This window comes from Peromyscus maniculatus, chromosome 15, assembly GCF_049852395.1.
Source record: "Peromyscus maniculatus bairdii isolate BWxNUB_F1_BW_parent chromosome 15, HU_Pman_BW_mat_3.1, whole genome shotgun sequence".
Taxonomy (NCBI): domain Eukaryota; kingdom Metazoa; phylum Chordata; class Mammalia; order Rodentia; family Cricetidae; genus Peromyscus; species Peromyscus maniculatus.
In genome coordinates this window covers 48,881,211-48,896,342 of record NC_134866.1, presented here as the reverse complement: position 1 = coordinate 48,896,342, position 15,132 = coordinate 48,881,211, and the positions used below count along the sequence as shown (strand labels likewise).

The window sequence follows — 15,132 nt, the reverse complement described above, 5'->3', positions numbered from 1 at the left end:
TTGCTCTCGCTGGCCTTGAACACATAGAGATCCACCTGTCTCTTCCTCCCCAGTGCTAGGATTAAAGGTATGTACCACCAGGCCTAGTTAGTGTTCCATAATTAAAAGTCAACTCTGACTATTAACAATGAGGGCACTGATAACAACTGGTAAGAAGCTACCTGTTAATGAAGAACAAGACAGCAGCAAAGTTTACAAAACAAAATTGCACAAATGAGGCTTAGTGACGGGGGAAGAAGAAAGAAAGAAAGAGAGAGAGAGAGAGAGAGGGAGGGAGGGAGGGAGGGAGGGAGGGAGGGAGGGAGGGAGGGAGAGAGAGAGAGAGAGAGAGAGAGAGAGAGAGAGAGAGAGAGAAAGAAAGAAAGAAAGAAAGAAAGAAAGAAAGAAAGAAAGAAAGAAAGAAAGAAAGAAAAGAAAAGAAAAGAAAAAGACACGGTGAGATGGAGTGGTGAATATGACAAAATATATTGTATTAAATTCTCAAAAAACTAAGAGAAAAATACTAAGCAAAACTCAGCAACCTTGATATTTAAAAAATTTTGCAATAAACAGATAAAATTTGAAATAAGAGGAAAAACTATTTTCTCTAAGGTATTATTTTTAAAGATTTTTATGTGTATTAGTGCTTGGTTTGTGTGTATGCAGGTGTACCATGTGAATACCTGGTACCCTCAGAAATCGGAAGAGAACACTGGATCCACTGAAACTAGTGTTATAAATGACTGTGAGCCACCATTTAGGTGCTGGGAACTGAACTCAGGTCCCTCTATCAGCGGAGAAAGTGTTCTTGACCACTGAGCCATCTTTCTAGACTCTATTTTCAAATCATTTAAAAATACTTATATGGTAACCAGGCATGGTGGAGAAAGCCTTTAATTTCAGCAATTCAGAAGCAGAGGCAAGTACATCTCTGTGTTCACAGTCAACCTGGTCTATATATGGTTCCAAGGTAGCTGGGGCTACAGAGTGAGACCCTGTCTTTAGAAAGAAAAGAAACTATGTAATTAACAACTTCACACAAACAAAAATTTGACTACTTTGTGATACATGTAGTCTAGCCAAAAAGGCTACCTAGGCCTGCTCTTAGCAGGCTCCGTGACAAAATTCCTCCTCCCTACTCCCAGCATGGAATCTTAACTACATCCACATCCTCTCCCATCTGCTCTTGGCAACCTTACAAGCATCTCAAATTCAAGGCATCTACACTATGTGATGCCTCCCAAGTCAAAGTAAAAACCAGAACAAGGGGGGGAAGTAAAAGCAAGCTCTCCTCAATTTCCTTCATTAATAAAGACAAGCTCTATCCCACCCAATCAGTTCTACTCTTTCTCCTCATCCTCCTTCCAAAACTCATCATCAAATTCTGCCACATTTACCTCCAGAAATCCTTGTTTCTATGTCTCTACTTTCCTACTACTGATGCTGTATTACAGGCCAATTCTATTTCTAGTCTGAACACCCATGTGGCTTCTCCAACAGGACAACCCTCTCACAGCTTTCTGTAATTCATCTTCTCTAGCACACACTAGAGTGTTTCGTTGTAGTTTCTGAGATGGGCTCTCATGTAACCCAAGCTGGCCTTGAGTTTACTCTGTAACAGAAGATGACCTTTAAATTTTGACTCCTTTGCCGACACCCTCCCAAATCCTGGAATTATAGGTATTCTTTATCACACTTGGTTTCAGAGGGTTCTTTTGAAAAATCTCAATGTTTCTTTCTCTTGTTTTAACATAGATTTATATCTTTCCGTAATTTTGCTCTACAGTTAAAATCCCAAGCTCCCAACAGCATTTTGGCCAGTTCTCTCCTCACCTCTCTCTTCTCTCTTTTACAAACTTTACACCTCCAGGGCCTTCTGTTTTGGAAGCTCTACTGCCTGCAACTGCAAGGTCAGTTCTGTTTACATTAAAAACAAAACTCTAGCTTGGTGGGTGGTGATGGCTAATACCTTTAATCCCAGCATTCAGAAGGCAAAGGCAAGTGGATCTCTGTGAGTTAGAGGCCAGCCTGGTCTACAGAGTGCTGGTTACACAGAAAAATCCTGTCTTGAAAAACAAAACAAAACAAAGGATAAAACTCTAAGTGGCACCATGCTAGGAGACAGAGTTTAAGAGGACTTCATAAGCAAGCAAGTAATTGAGGAAAGGGTTTTAAAGGTCAAAGCATAAGCTCTCAAAGAACTTTATTTATTTGTTTGTTTGTTTATTTATTATTTACACAAAGAAATATAGCCTTACATATTATGGTTAGAAAAAAAATTGCCATAGAAAATTATCTGGCAGGAGCGACAAATTTTCCAAAGATACAACTAAGAGCAGACTGAGGTTTACATCTGTGTACTGGAAACTCAATAGACAGAGGAAGAAAGAGAGAGTGCTCACCCTAACCCTGCCAAGAACACTTATATAAGGTCTCCCACTGTTGAAAAGTACTTCCTATTAGAAATATAGTATCCTCTACTTTATCACATGAGGTAAGAGTTACATCTGGGCCAGCTGCAGGTATACCACATGCCTCTCATTCACACTATTTTAACTCATAAGATTTCACTGGACACTAAGGGTGCAGCTGTACATGCTTACTAGCTTTAGCAAAATGATAAACACAAAGTGTGGTAGTCAATGCCTGTAATTTAACCACTCAAGAGGCTGAGGCAGGAGAATCACAAATTCCAGACCAATGTGGACTACATAGCAAGATCCAGCCTCAAAATTCATCAAAAGGTGTATGGGGGGTGGGGGTGCAAACTAGTGGCAGGAGGCACTTTGAAATCTGTGTTTATATATTATGCTTGACAACAGCATAATATATAATGTATATATTATATATTATAAAAATAATACCAGAAATTACCTATCATTTCCAAAACTAAAATCATCAAGATGGATCCTGAACAACTAATAAAAGTGAGTTAGATTCTAATAGCTCATAAGATAGTCTGAAAACAAGAACAAAAAAAAACCAAACAAATGAAAAATGAACCAGGACTTCTGGAGAGGAGCTAAGAAGCAACTGTTCAGTAGGAAATAGAGATCAACTGTCTCACACACCCTTCCTTCCTTCACAGCACACAAGGCGCTACAACTCCCTGTGGACTTATTTGAAAGTCAGCATGAAGACAAGGTGCTGGAACCTAGTAACAAGGTCCACGAACAAGGAAGGCAGGAGGCAGATGGTGGGAACATCTAGTGGAGAAGTGTAGCATTGAAGCTGCTTTTCAGTATCTCCTAAGAGGTTACCTAGGCATGTTTCCCCCTTTCTCCTGCTCCTGCACCATCTAAACACAAATACATATGTAAGTCTTGACTGTTATGTACTGCTGTGCAGGTAAGAAAATGGAATTAAAATGTACAAATTTCATGTTGATCTTTCACTTCAAAGTTTAACTACTGGGATGCCATGTATAATTCATAGGCTCAGGAAATACACGCAAATACCCTGTTTGAACATTCTGTTTCTTGACCAGAGTATGACTACATGGACATATCTGCTTCTGTATTAATTTATACATCAATAAGTTTTGGATTTTTTTTCCTTTCCACAATTTTTTAGGGACCAGAGAAATAGCTCATTGGCTAAAAGCATTTGCTCTTCTTTTTTTTTTTTTTTTTGGTTTTTCGAGACAGGGTTTCTCTGAGTAGCTTTGCGCCTTTCCTGGAGCTCACTTGGTAGCCCAGGCTGGCCTCGAACTCACAGAGATCCGACTGGCTCTGCCTCCCGAGTGCTGGGATTAAAGGCGTGCGCCACCACCGCCCGGCCGCATTTGCTCTTCTTACAAAGGACCCAAATTCAGTTTTCAGAATCTACATCTGGTGATTCACAAGTACTATAACTCTAGTTTCAGGTGATCCATAATCATCTTCTGGCCTCCAAGGGCTCTCTCTCTCTCTCTCTCCCCCTCTCCCTCTCCTCCCTCTCCCTCTCCCTCCTCTCCCTCTCTCTCTCTCTCTCTCTCTCTCTCTCTCTCTCTCTCTCTCTCTCTCTCTCTCTCTCTCTCACACACACACACACACACACACACACACCTACAAACAGATGGTAAAACCACACACCCACACCTACACAGTGGACTAACCAAAAGAAATCCTGGAACTTTATACATGAGAAAGCACAAAACCTCCCACAAAAACAAAGCTACCCAGACAATCTCTTTCCTGGCTGCCTGTTTCACATCATTTCCTCACTCTCTCACAATGTCTATCCAAACTGCCCATCACTTAGCCTCTGGCTATCAAAACACGGGCAGTCTTCTAGTTCTAGAAGACATGGGGCTCCTTGATCTTCACCCTGGCCTCTTCTCCATCATATGTGGAGTTTTCATCTGAAGTGACCAGGTATCCTCTGGTAACACACACATCCTCACCTGTAGAAAATGTCTCTCTTACAGTGACAGGAGAGTGTTAGTAGTTTGCAGTTATTCCAAAAGGCAGGGATAAGATTGTGAAATTCCACAAATCACTTATAAATGGTAGCCTAGTTACCAGAGAAGAAGAAGCCATGGGACTTTAACCACTGCTTTTATGCTCAATGGAAAACTCTGTTCAGTTTCTAAAATAGCCCCCTGAAATGTAATTATTTTAAACTGGAGCTTATTTATTCCTGAGTATTCTAACCAAGAACATTTAATAAACAATAGAGTCAAGAACTTGTAATAGATGGTTAAAAAAAATACAGATATCTAAAAAATGGACAAGTAAGCTTTATGAGGCTACTCAAAACATAAAATAGACAAATTGTTGTAAAAACTTACTACACACATTACTTCTATTATACTTCATGTTTTTAAACTTAAAATGTCAAAAGACAGAAAACAATAAACTGACTAATACTTTTAAAGCAAGTACCTGCTGACAACACAAAAAATGAATACTTCATGAAAACCTATGTGCTTGACTATAGCTTCTATTAATAGATTGCTATTAATAGAAATAAAGTTTTCTGGTTGAGTCTAAATCAGGTTATAAGCGACCTATAAAAATACATATAAAATGATCCATTTTTAAAAACTGTTGCTTAAGTTTCTGTCTCATACCACTGGAGTCTTTAATTTTGGGACTTTTAAGATCAAAGTAAAAGCACCATCATACAGATTTTTCTAAACTCCAAACATACAATTATGTTTCTCTTGAATGTCTTTAAGATAGGGTTTCTTGTTGGGGGCATGAAGAAACTTTTACTATATACTATATATACTTCTGCACTGTCTGGTTTTTCTTCCATTAAATGTACCTTTAGCTATGAAAACAACTAGAACAGTAGGAATTTGGAGAACTTAATGAAAAGAAACATTAATAAAAATACCTCAGGCCAAAAACAACAACAACAAAAAACAAAAAACATTCATTTCAGTCATAAATAATAAGAAAATAAAGGGTTTTTGCTTGTTTGTTTTTTACTATAATCACCCCTCCCACCTTGAAATCATAAGTCAGGGAGAAAGAACTAAACAACAAACCCTCTAGAGTGGGTGCAGAGGAAAATACTATTATCATCTTTTATAAGTGAATGCATGTATTACAAGAGGAGGACAGAGGACAACCTCAGTCATCCACCCTCACCACCCACCTTGTTGGTGACAGGATCTCTTTGGCTTAGCAGCTTGCAGGTTTCTCACGTCTACGCTTCCCATCTTCCACAGGAGGTCAGGGATTATACACACTTATGCTTTCACAAGTTCTAAAGATTCAAATCCAGGCCCTTAAGCTTGCACAGCAAATACTTTTACCCACTGGTCCTCTTGGTCCTGTTATCATTTTCTAATGCATCTTAAACTAACTACTCAGACCCTTCTCAGTTTTCTCTCAAATATCTTTATGCAGTGGTTCTCAACACATGGTTTCCCAACCAGCAGTATCAGCAAACTTGTTAAAACTGAAAACTAGACAGGCACGTTGGCACACATCTTTAATCTCAACACTGTGTCAGCCTAGTCTACACAATAAAATCCTGTCTCAAAACAAAACAAAGCAACACCTGAAAACTAACATACCTGTTGACACCCACTGAATCTGAGAAAGATCAGGGTGGGAGAAATGGGATGAGGATAAGAAGACTCCTATTTGAATCTACAGTAAGGCACTATACAATATAGAACTTTCTCATAACTATTCCCACTTTATAAAGGAAGCTAAAATTACTTGTTATACACCTCAGAATGCTTTAGAACAATATCATATGGATAATATTAATTTTTAATAAAATATGAAACTTGGATCAAGAGGAAAGACACACATAGTTGATCATCTATTTGTGGGTTAGGTCACTATTATCTGTCACAAATGCTTACTACTTGTTTAATATTATACAGAGTGGTATATAACTATAAATGTGTACTAATACAGAAAATCACATTACTTGAGTTCTTCTAATAAATACCTATATTAAAGAGTCTAAAAGCTAAAGTCCTAATCTTTCTTGCTTATTTGTTTTTCAAAATTACAGCTTAAGTGCTTGTGGTTTTGGTAGCAAGTGTTTTTACTTCAATGTGTTAGATGATAAAACGTGAACTGGCTTTACCAGATAAACCTTGATTCTGAACATCCACTTGCCAGGTTATTTACACGTGGACATCAAATATACATGAATCTCAAAGTCTATCAATTCAAAACTGAATCATCTTAACCCACTCACCTCCCTCTTATTCCTTAGCTTCCAGAATATAGCACAGAATGGCCTATGGCAAAAGCAGAACATCTTTTAGTTCTCCTTTACCTGCCATACCTCCATCAATCACCAAAGCAGGTCCTTTGACTTCCAGAGTAACTCTTGACATCCATCCAGCCTCCAGCAACTCTACCTGGGTTAATGGTTCTATTTCTTACCCAGTTAATTTTGTTCCTTCCATAAAAAGTGAACTTTTTCTATAAGAGGTTGAATTCCATAGTATCTCTTCACTGCTTAAATCCCTCAAGGGCTCCCCATGGCCCTCAGAAAAAAAATCATAAAATTATAATAGCTTTTATCCATTGGTCTTTTTCTTCTGCTGCAAACCTCTTACTACCTAAGCAACTCTGAGTGTATTGAATTTTAGGACATGGAAAACAGTATTCTTTCTTGTTAATTAATCTGTCTAACAAGGTAACTGCTCTGACAGCTCTCGTCACTGGGTTAATCTCTATGTTTCGTAAAAAAGGGTGTTTTGTTTATTTTTTTGTTATTGTTGTTGGTGTTTAGTTTTGGTTTTGACACATGGCCTTACTATGCAACCCTGGCCAGCCTAGAACTCACAGAAACCCATGTGAGCACTGAGAGGCATGTGCTACTATGTCCAGAACAGTAGATTTTTTTTAATGCTTCTTATTTTTTTCATAAAGTTATGCTTCATCACCACATATACCCAAAGGTGCTTTCACAAACAGCACTTAGCATACTGCACAGTAATCATGTGTCTTCTTCTAGATTCAAGTTCAACCAAGAATAGGAATCACATCTAATTTTTAAAAATTATATATAAGCTTAGCGCCTAGGCACCAATAAAACATAAAATTAAAAGCTTCAGCTCAAGTCAAATGGACTTACAACATGTCATAAGTCATGAGAATTCTGGAAAATTACTTAAACTCTCTCTCCCTATTTTTCCTTCTGTGTAATTTAAGTATAGATAGTACAGCCTTACAAGACTTTAGAAATAAACATCATTTGTGACATATCACATACTTAACATGCTGTTCAGTACCCAGAAAGTTGGCTACTTATCTTGTTACAGAATCAAAGAAAATTATATGCAGAATAAATACACTTTATTCAAATTACTAACATACATTTTAATAATCCTAACATCATATAATTTATATTTCCAAGTAAAGTATATAATTCCGTAAGAAAGATTAAATTTTATATCCACATGGCACTACAGGATTTTTTATAGTCAATATTTAATTGAGTCATAAAGCAGAATGTTCAAAGAGAATGACCTGTGCCTCATTTTCAGGAACAATTTGTTTATGAAGTCCAATCTGCTGCAAGCCAGGACTTTCCAAAGAATTTGGGGAGGTATTACAAATTGAGGCAGTTACATTATATCTTGCTGACTGATAAAAGCTGTAATACTCAAGCCTATTTTCCACTGAGTTTTCTAGTGCCTTTAATTTTTGTTTAAACTGAATAACTTTGTAGATCAAAAAAATGATTACAACACAAGCTAAGATGAAAAAAGCTAGCAAAATGTCAAACGCCTCATTCAACTTCTCAACTTCTTGGGTACAAATTAGAGATGTTTTTCCTGACACAGAAGAGGCATCAGTTGGTAGAGCACTGTTTTTATCCAAGTTCAAGTTAACAGGAGTAAGCTGTATTTGCACAGGTAAAACTGTGGTCGTCTCTAATGCATTATTACCAAGTGTATTCTCTTGAAAAAACCTACTGGCAGATGAAGCTCGAATCCGCTCCCAGATGGTAATGCTCTCAGTCACAGTGTTTTCCAAATGTTCCCCACTTGTGGTTACTTTATGCCAGGCCATCATTAGTGCAGTGGTCTTGTGATGAATATGAAGAGATTTTACAGCCCAAGCTCTGGATATGTTTGTCGAAGGTAAAGTGCAATTTGTAATGTCAGTCCATTTAATATAGCATAATGTTGTGCCACACATAGATAGGGGATTCTGACAACAGATGTTTACAGCAATGGCTGAAGAGGCTAGCCAGTCTTGAAGACCCAAAAGATTGCATTCACAAAATTGGAATTTCCCTGAAGATGAGTCAATGAAGACAATGGCTTAGGGACCCTTGGATGTAATTCTGTAAGATTATTAAATGACAGATTAAGGATCTTCAAAGATGCTTACATATTTTAAATGCATCATTATCAATGTTCAGATTATTGTTTCTAACTTAAGATAAATTCCTAACCAAGCTAAATGTATCAGGTTAAATTTTCTAAGTAATTACGAGTAAAAATCAAATGTTTAAGATTGCTAATTTTACTAAGCTCAACCCTAGTAACATTATAATCCTTACTTGCTTTAGGGGATACTTTACACCAATAACTCTTTGAAATGCAGAGGGCTATCATGTTTCAAAAGGTCGACAAGATAAAGACAGTCTCAAGATTTGTAAGTACATTTAATGGTACTTTTGTTAAATTATTACTTTCTAGATACAAATAATCAGTGGATACAAGATGATGAAACTCTGAGATCTACAGCCTTAATTTTTTTATTGTTCAGTAAATCAAGAATCTGGGAACAATTGTACCACTGCTGAGCAAATTAAGGTTAGTCCTCTATAGATGCAGACACTGACCTAAAACCAGATCATTAAACAATCTTCTTGGAACAAAAGACATCCAATTAGACTGTAAACACAAATCACAAAGATCTGACAGTCCGTTAAATATTTCAGGCTCCAAGCATTTTATAAAAACTGTTTAGAGGTAGAAAATATGAATAACTTAACTAAATAAAGCCTTTAGACATTCGTACACATTAGTTATCCAAATATAATGCTGCAAAAGAGTTAAGAGCTATTAGTTCACTTTCACTTAAATGAAACATTATTCCCAATCAGTTACACAAAACTGTACTGTAGGAAAATTCTACAGTGTGAAAAACCTGTTAGTCTGTTTCCCGAGAAAGCTGGTAAAGAAACAAGCACCCTAGTATTCCTTTATACAATAATGATACAAAATGTCAAGTCACGATCAGAAATAAATATATGCAAGGCAAAGAAAATTATAATCTATATGTAACCCAACCTAATATTTTTTTTATATCAGTATTAACTCCAAAGGCAAAACTTTAAATTATCAGAATGGTTTTAAAACAGAAGTCTCAAAATATTGAAAGTTCAGTAATCTATTTAAACTAGGATTAGCTAAGAACATCTGTTACCTCCATATTATGAGTGAGAGTATTCTGCAATGAACATTTGGAATACAACTGCTAACACTGCAACGAAACCCACTCTTTAGCAAAGATAATTCAAACTGAATTGAGTTATAATTCCATAACTGAAAAATGTTTGCTAAAATAAACTATTACAACCAACTACAACAAACAACAAATGATGTTAGTTTGACAATTTCTGAATACATGCCCCATAATCTACATAAAACCTAACAGCAAATAGCAATTAAGAAAATTTAAGAAAATATGAACACCATAGAAAAATCAAGCTGTAGTTTTCCACACAATTCATTTCAGCTAAAAGTCTGTACTTAAATAATCTTACCAAGAAAAAGAAAAACATATCACCACTTGGCTTACTTAAGCAAAGACTTTTGTTTTAACTCTGAAGAGCGCCATTCCTTAACTCAATTTCTTTCTGGGCCACTGCTGACCTCCAACACACCACCTCTTTTGAATTTTAAAGTCACAGCTTGCTCAGGAAACGCCACTCTTCACACTGGTTCCTCTACAGTCAATGTGTAAAACGGGGTTACCATGGATACAGGAAACTGTGTGACAGGAAGTAAGTTTATCTGTGCTTCAAAAGTATTGTTGAAAGGAAATCTCAGGAACGTATTTTTTTTTTTTTAGAATGCATTCAGTTTTCCTAATATATATGCCTAAATAGGTCCTACAATTTGAAAGATTTTTAAAGCCAGATGCTTGACAACTTGAGGTACTGAAAATCTAGTAAGAAGTCTTTAGCTATCCACAACACACTGTGTGTGTGAATGTGCATGTATGCACCGAAATTGCCATCAACGCCCTGCTCTATTACTCTCCAACTTCCTTTTCAATCCAGCCAGGTTCTCACCCTGAACCTGGAACTCACTGACTGAGCCCTAGAGATAGTTTCCACTCACAGAGATGGGATTACCTGGATTTTTAAGGTGGATGCTAAGGATCTGAACTCAGGGCCTCAGGCTTGCAAGGAAAGCAAGCACATTCTTGATGGAGATGTTCCCAGCTCAACAACACAATTACTAAGTAGAAAAGGCACACTGAAATAAAAGTATATAAAAAATTTGATTTTTGAGAATTTGTCTTGTCTTTGTTCTTTTTGTTTGTTTGTTTTTGGACAGGGTCTCACTATGTAGCCTTGGCCAGTCTGGAAGTCTCTATGTAGACCAGACCTGCCTTGAACTCACAGAGAGATGCTTGCCTCTGCCTCCTCAGGCTAGGATTAAAGGCATGGGCCATCATATCAAGAATGTTTAAATGCATTAACATTTTCACTTTCAAACACTTATTGAAGATTTATTCATTTAAAAACTACATAAAATAATAGTTTAGAATCTACAAAGTACTAATACATTATCCTCTGAGATTTTCTGTTTACATTTTTGGAAAAAAAAAGAACAAAAATACTGATTACTATCAATTAGTCCTGAAGATATTAAGGCATATGCCCTGGGTTGAGGGGGGGAGTACTATAAAGTTTCTTACCAAATTATTAACTGAAGTTGCATAGAGAGTTAGGGAGAAGAGACTGGGAGGTGGCTGTGTAGGTAAAATGCTTATCATACAAGTATGAGGACCTGAGCTGGGATCCCCAACAGCCACGTAAAAAAGCTGAGTGTGGCTGCACATACCTACAACCCCAGCATCAGGGAGGCAGAGACGGGAGGCGACCTCCGAGGCGTGCTGGTCCTATCCTACTTGAATCAGTGGTCTATCTACAGGGCTAATGAGAGACCCTATCTTGAAAAAAAAAGAAAAATGGAGAGAGACTGAGGAAGACACCCGAAGTTGAACTCTGGCTTTCATACACATGCGGACACATGTGCACATGCCACCCACACACATGTATACAGGTACACAGGTACACATACACACAGAGTTGGGGAAGAGTAAAAGAGGCTCCTGAATTACTTTTCACTCTCTATAAACGTCTGAATTAGTTTAAGTTAATTAGCATGAAAAGGAATCTGAATCTAATGTAATTTTTTATTGAAATAAAGATTTAGGGCCCAGCCAGACAACTCAGCAAATAAAAGTACTTGGCATATGAGCCTGGTGACCCGAGTTGGATCCTGGAATTTGTAAAAAGCCAGATGCAGTGGTCTGCATCTGCTGTCTCAGCACTTTCACAGTGAGATGGGCAACGGAAACTAGAGAAACATCTAGAAGCTTTCAAGCCAGCTAACTTGGAGGAAGCATGGCAGAAAAAAGAAAGACCCTGCCTCAACACTGTGAAAGGAAAGAACCAAAAAATTGTCATGTGACCTCAATATATATGCTATATATAGCACACCCATGCCCCCTCACACAAGTGAATAAATAAAACATGTTTATAGAGCTAAATAAAATAGTTACATACTGTTCAGTCATGATTTCTGACTCTTATCGGTAATTTTTTATTAGTATTTTCAGTAGTAGTAAAGCAGTGGGGAGCACCACACACACACACTATCAACTGAGTCACACAAATCAAGTAGGGAAGAGTCAAAGGACAATCTATTAAATGCAAACTAAAGGGGGGGAACACAGAGCAGAGCCCCATTAGCAGCCCTCCTCGTCACCGTTCCACATCAGCAGTCTCTCTGTATCGCCTTAACCACGCATTTCAGAGTGGAGAGTGTCGCTTGTTGAGCCAATTCTCTTTCAGTAACTAACTATAAGTAACCTTTATGAAATTACATAAAATTATTGAATTCTACGAAAAGAAACTTGTTCTTAAATTACAGTATTATAATTGTTAATTTTTTCCCCAAATAGCAACATGCACTTTAGAACATTCATTACAAATATAATCCCTAAGTGAAAACTTTAAACAAAATGCCCACTGAAAGAAAACAACTCTGTCTGTGTCTGCACAAACTTATTTAAATTCGGCTAGAACAGAAAAGACAATAGACTAGAGTCGGGGAGATGGCAGAGAAAGTAGAGGCATCCACCACCAAGGCTGACATTCAGTTCACAGGACCCATACTGCAGAAGGAGAACCAATTTCCAAACTGTCCTCTCACACCTACACACCTGCCATGGCACACACAATAATTTATTAAAAACCTAACAGTAAAAATACACAGTGCCTTTATAAATGCCAAATCTAACATTACTGTTTGTCTACATAGCTACAGAGTATTCAAATGTCCCTTTAAAAATGACATTGCCATGAAGCAGAAAGAGTTTGGTGATACAGAAATAATACTAGGCACTCACTAATTTAAGAACAAGTTTCTTTTGGCAGTTACTACAATAATTATTTTCAAAAAGGAACATTAAATGTATATATTTCCCATTTTGGACCATAAATACAGCAGTGTAAACTGTAGCATCAACAAAAACAAGAAACTTCAACTAGCTCCTTAAAATAAATTCGTAACACAATGCATGGGAAGGATGCACCAAATTCTTAGATGAGTTACTTCAAGAGCAACATCAATGATTTAAAAGATGCATTATTCTTTGCCTGACTTTACAGTTAAATAGAAGTTAAACAACTCATTTATACTCAAAAAGTGATAGAAGATCTGAACCTGGGCACTGGGCTCTGTAAACACCAAAGTATATATGCTTACAAATGATTTTCATGGCATTCAAAATATTCAATCAGCAAACATCAATCAAATATAAGTCAGAAGCCTTTGTATCAAGTAAGCTTCCCGAGGGGAGGAGCAGTTCAGCAGAACCACTTAAAACATGCTTCCACCAGGAAAATTGGAAATGGTCTAACTAGAACACGACTCTCCACAGAGCAAGGTTGAGAGGTGGGTGGTAGAACTTCTCAGATGTGGCATCTATAGGAAGGTAATGAGACCACAATGGACACTGCCCCTGGAAGGGATTAATGTAGTTCTTTTGGGACACCAAATAGTTTCCATGAGCGTGAGTTGCTATAAAAAGAACAAGTTGAAAGAGCTAGACACTTAGCTCAGTGTATAACACTTACCTAGCATGTTCCAGGCACCAGATTCCAGCCCCAAGAAAGGACAGAAAGAAAAAACAAAACAAAAAACAAAAACAAAGGCAGGTGATTCTTGCCTCAAAATCTTTCTCTTAGCCTTAAGGATTTATGGATAATTTACAACAAAAGACTCATTTTACTTCAAAAGATGAAAATGGGGAAAGTATATTATGTATATATAATATGTATTATATTATATCCTTAATATAATTTAAAAAATAAACAAAATGCATGCATTTTTTAAAGATGAAAATTTAAGTCTACTATGCTGAATATTCACTTAGAAACAATGAGGTTAGTCAAATCACCATGCAGGAGACAGAAAGAGGAGCGTGTATAAGATTTTGAACTTCTAGCCTCCTACATTATTAACCAATCAGACCCTGTTTCTTTTTATAAAGCGCCTATCCCTAATGTCTTTTACTTAATTATACAACAAAAATATTGCTCTATGGAACCTACTTTCTACCTTTAAGTACTACTAGTCTAATGTATTTAAAAAAAAAAAATCCCCCAAACACCCAGGGGTAGTGCCACACACTTGGAATTCTAGCAGTCAAGGGGAAGAAGAGGTAGATCAATGGTCCATACACTGAGTTTGAGGCCAGACAGTGCTACATATTTAGACACTGTCTTCAAACAAATTAATATACAAAAAGGAAAAAAACAAAACAAAAAAAAACTTTAAGAAGTTTATGAAAGCATATGATGACTTGGAAAATTCTTAAAATAAGTTCCCAAATACAACACTGTATACACTATTTTTGCAATGAGAATTGCAGATCAAAGTATACACAATCAAAGCATAGTAAATCTGACACTCAGAAAATCTGATTACAAAGCATTTTCTAAAAAAGCTAGACATCATACGCATACATTTTGCTATTTTGTTAATCCGTGTTTAAATCACTCAACTACCTTACATTAACTACTCCCCACTGGGGCATACTTGACCTAAAACAAGTGAAATTCAAATTCTTAAAGCACTTTTGTCATCTCAAAGAACTTGTCTGTGTGGAGCTCTTCAAAACACGCATATTAAATGTTTCTGGAGTTAGAACATGGATCACCAATTTAGAGAGTAAACACCAAAGGATTACTATCATTTGTTTCTACAAGTTATAGTTGTGGTTTAAACTATGTCTTTTAAAGGAAAAAAAATCTTCTGAAAGCATTAAAAGAAGGTATATGTAAATTAATGCAGATATTATTTTCATTAAGAAAAGAAATCAGCTGAGGGATATATTATCCTCTATGTGTAAATAATATAAGCCTTTAAAAAAGGCAGAGAAAATTCAAACTGAACATTCAGAATTTGAAAATTATTTTAGCTAAGGA

General features: G+C 36.7%; 2 protein-coding genes across 9 annotated transcripts in view; both read right to left on the bottom strand.

Annotated features, from left to right (window-relative positions):
• Positions 1–15,132, bottom strand: part of Ipo11 (importin 11) — a 179,397-nt gene that overhangs the window by 51,178 nt on the left and 113,087 nt on the right. For 2 of the 8 annotated variants that reach the window (XM_076551940.1, XM_076551941.1), the window contains one exon: positions 8,601–8,736. The exons of the other annotated variants lie outside the window; for them this stretch is intronic. In XM_076551940.1, the coding sequence (XP_076408055.1) occupies positions 8,715–8,736 (22 nt within the window). In that variant the 3' untranslated portion in view covers positions 8,601–8,714. Of the gene's footprint in view, positions 1–8,600; positions 8,737–15,132 lie in introns of those variants that run through there. 8 annotated transcript variants of the gene reach the window in all.
• On the bottom strand, positions 7,884–8,588 carry Lrrc70 (leucine rich repeat containing 70). The gene has a single exon (XM_042261582.2). The coding sequence runs from the start codon at positions 8,586–8,588 to the stop codon at positions 7,884–7,886; it is 705 nt and encodes a 234-aa protein (XP_042117516.1).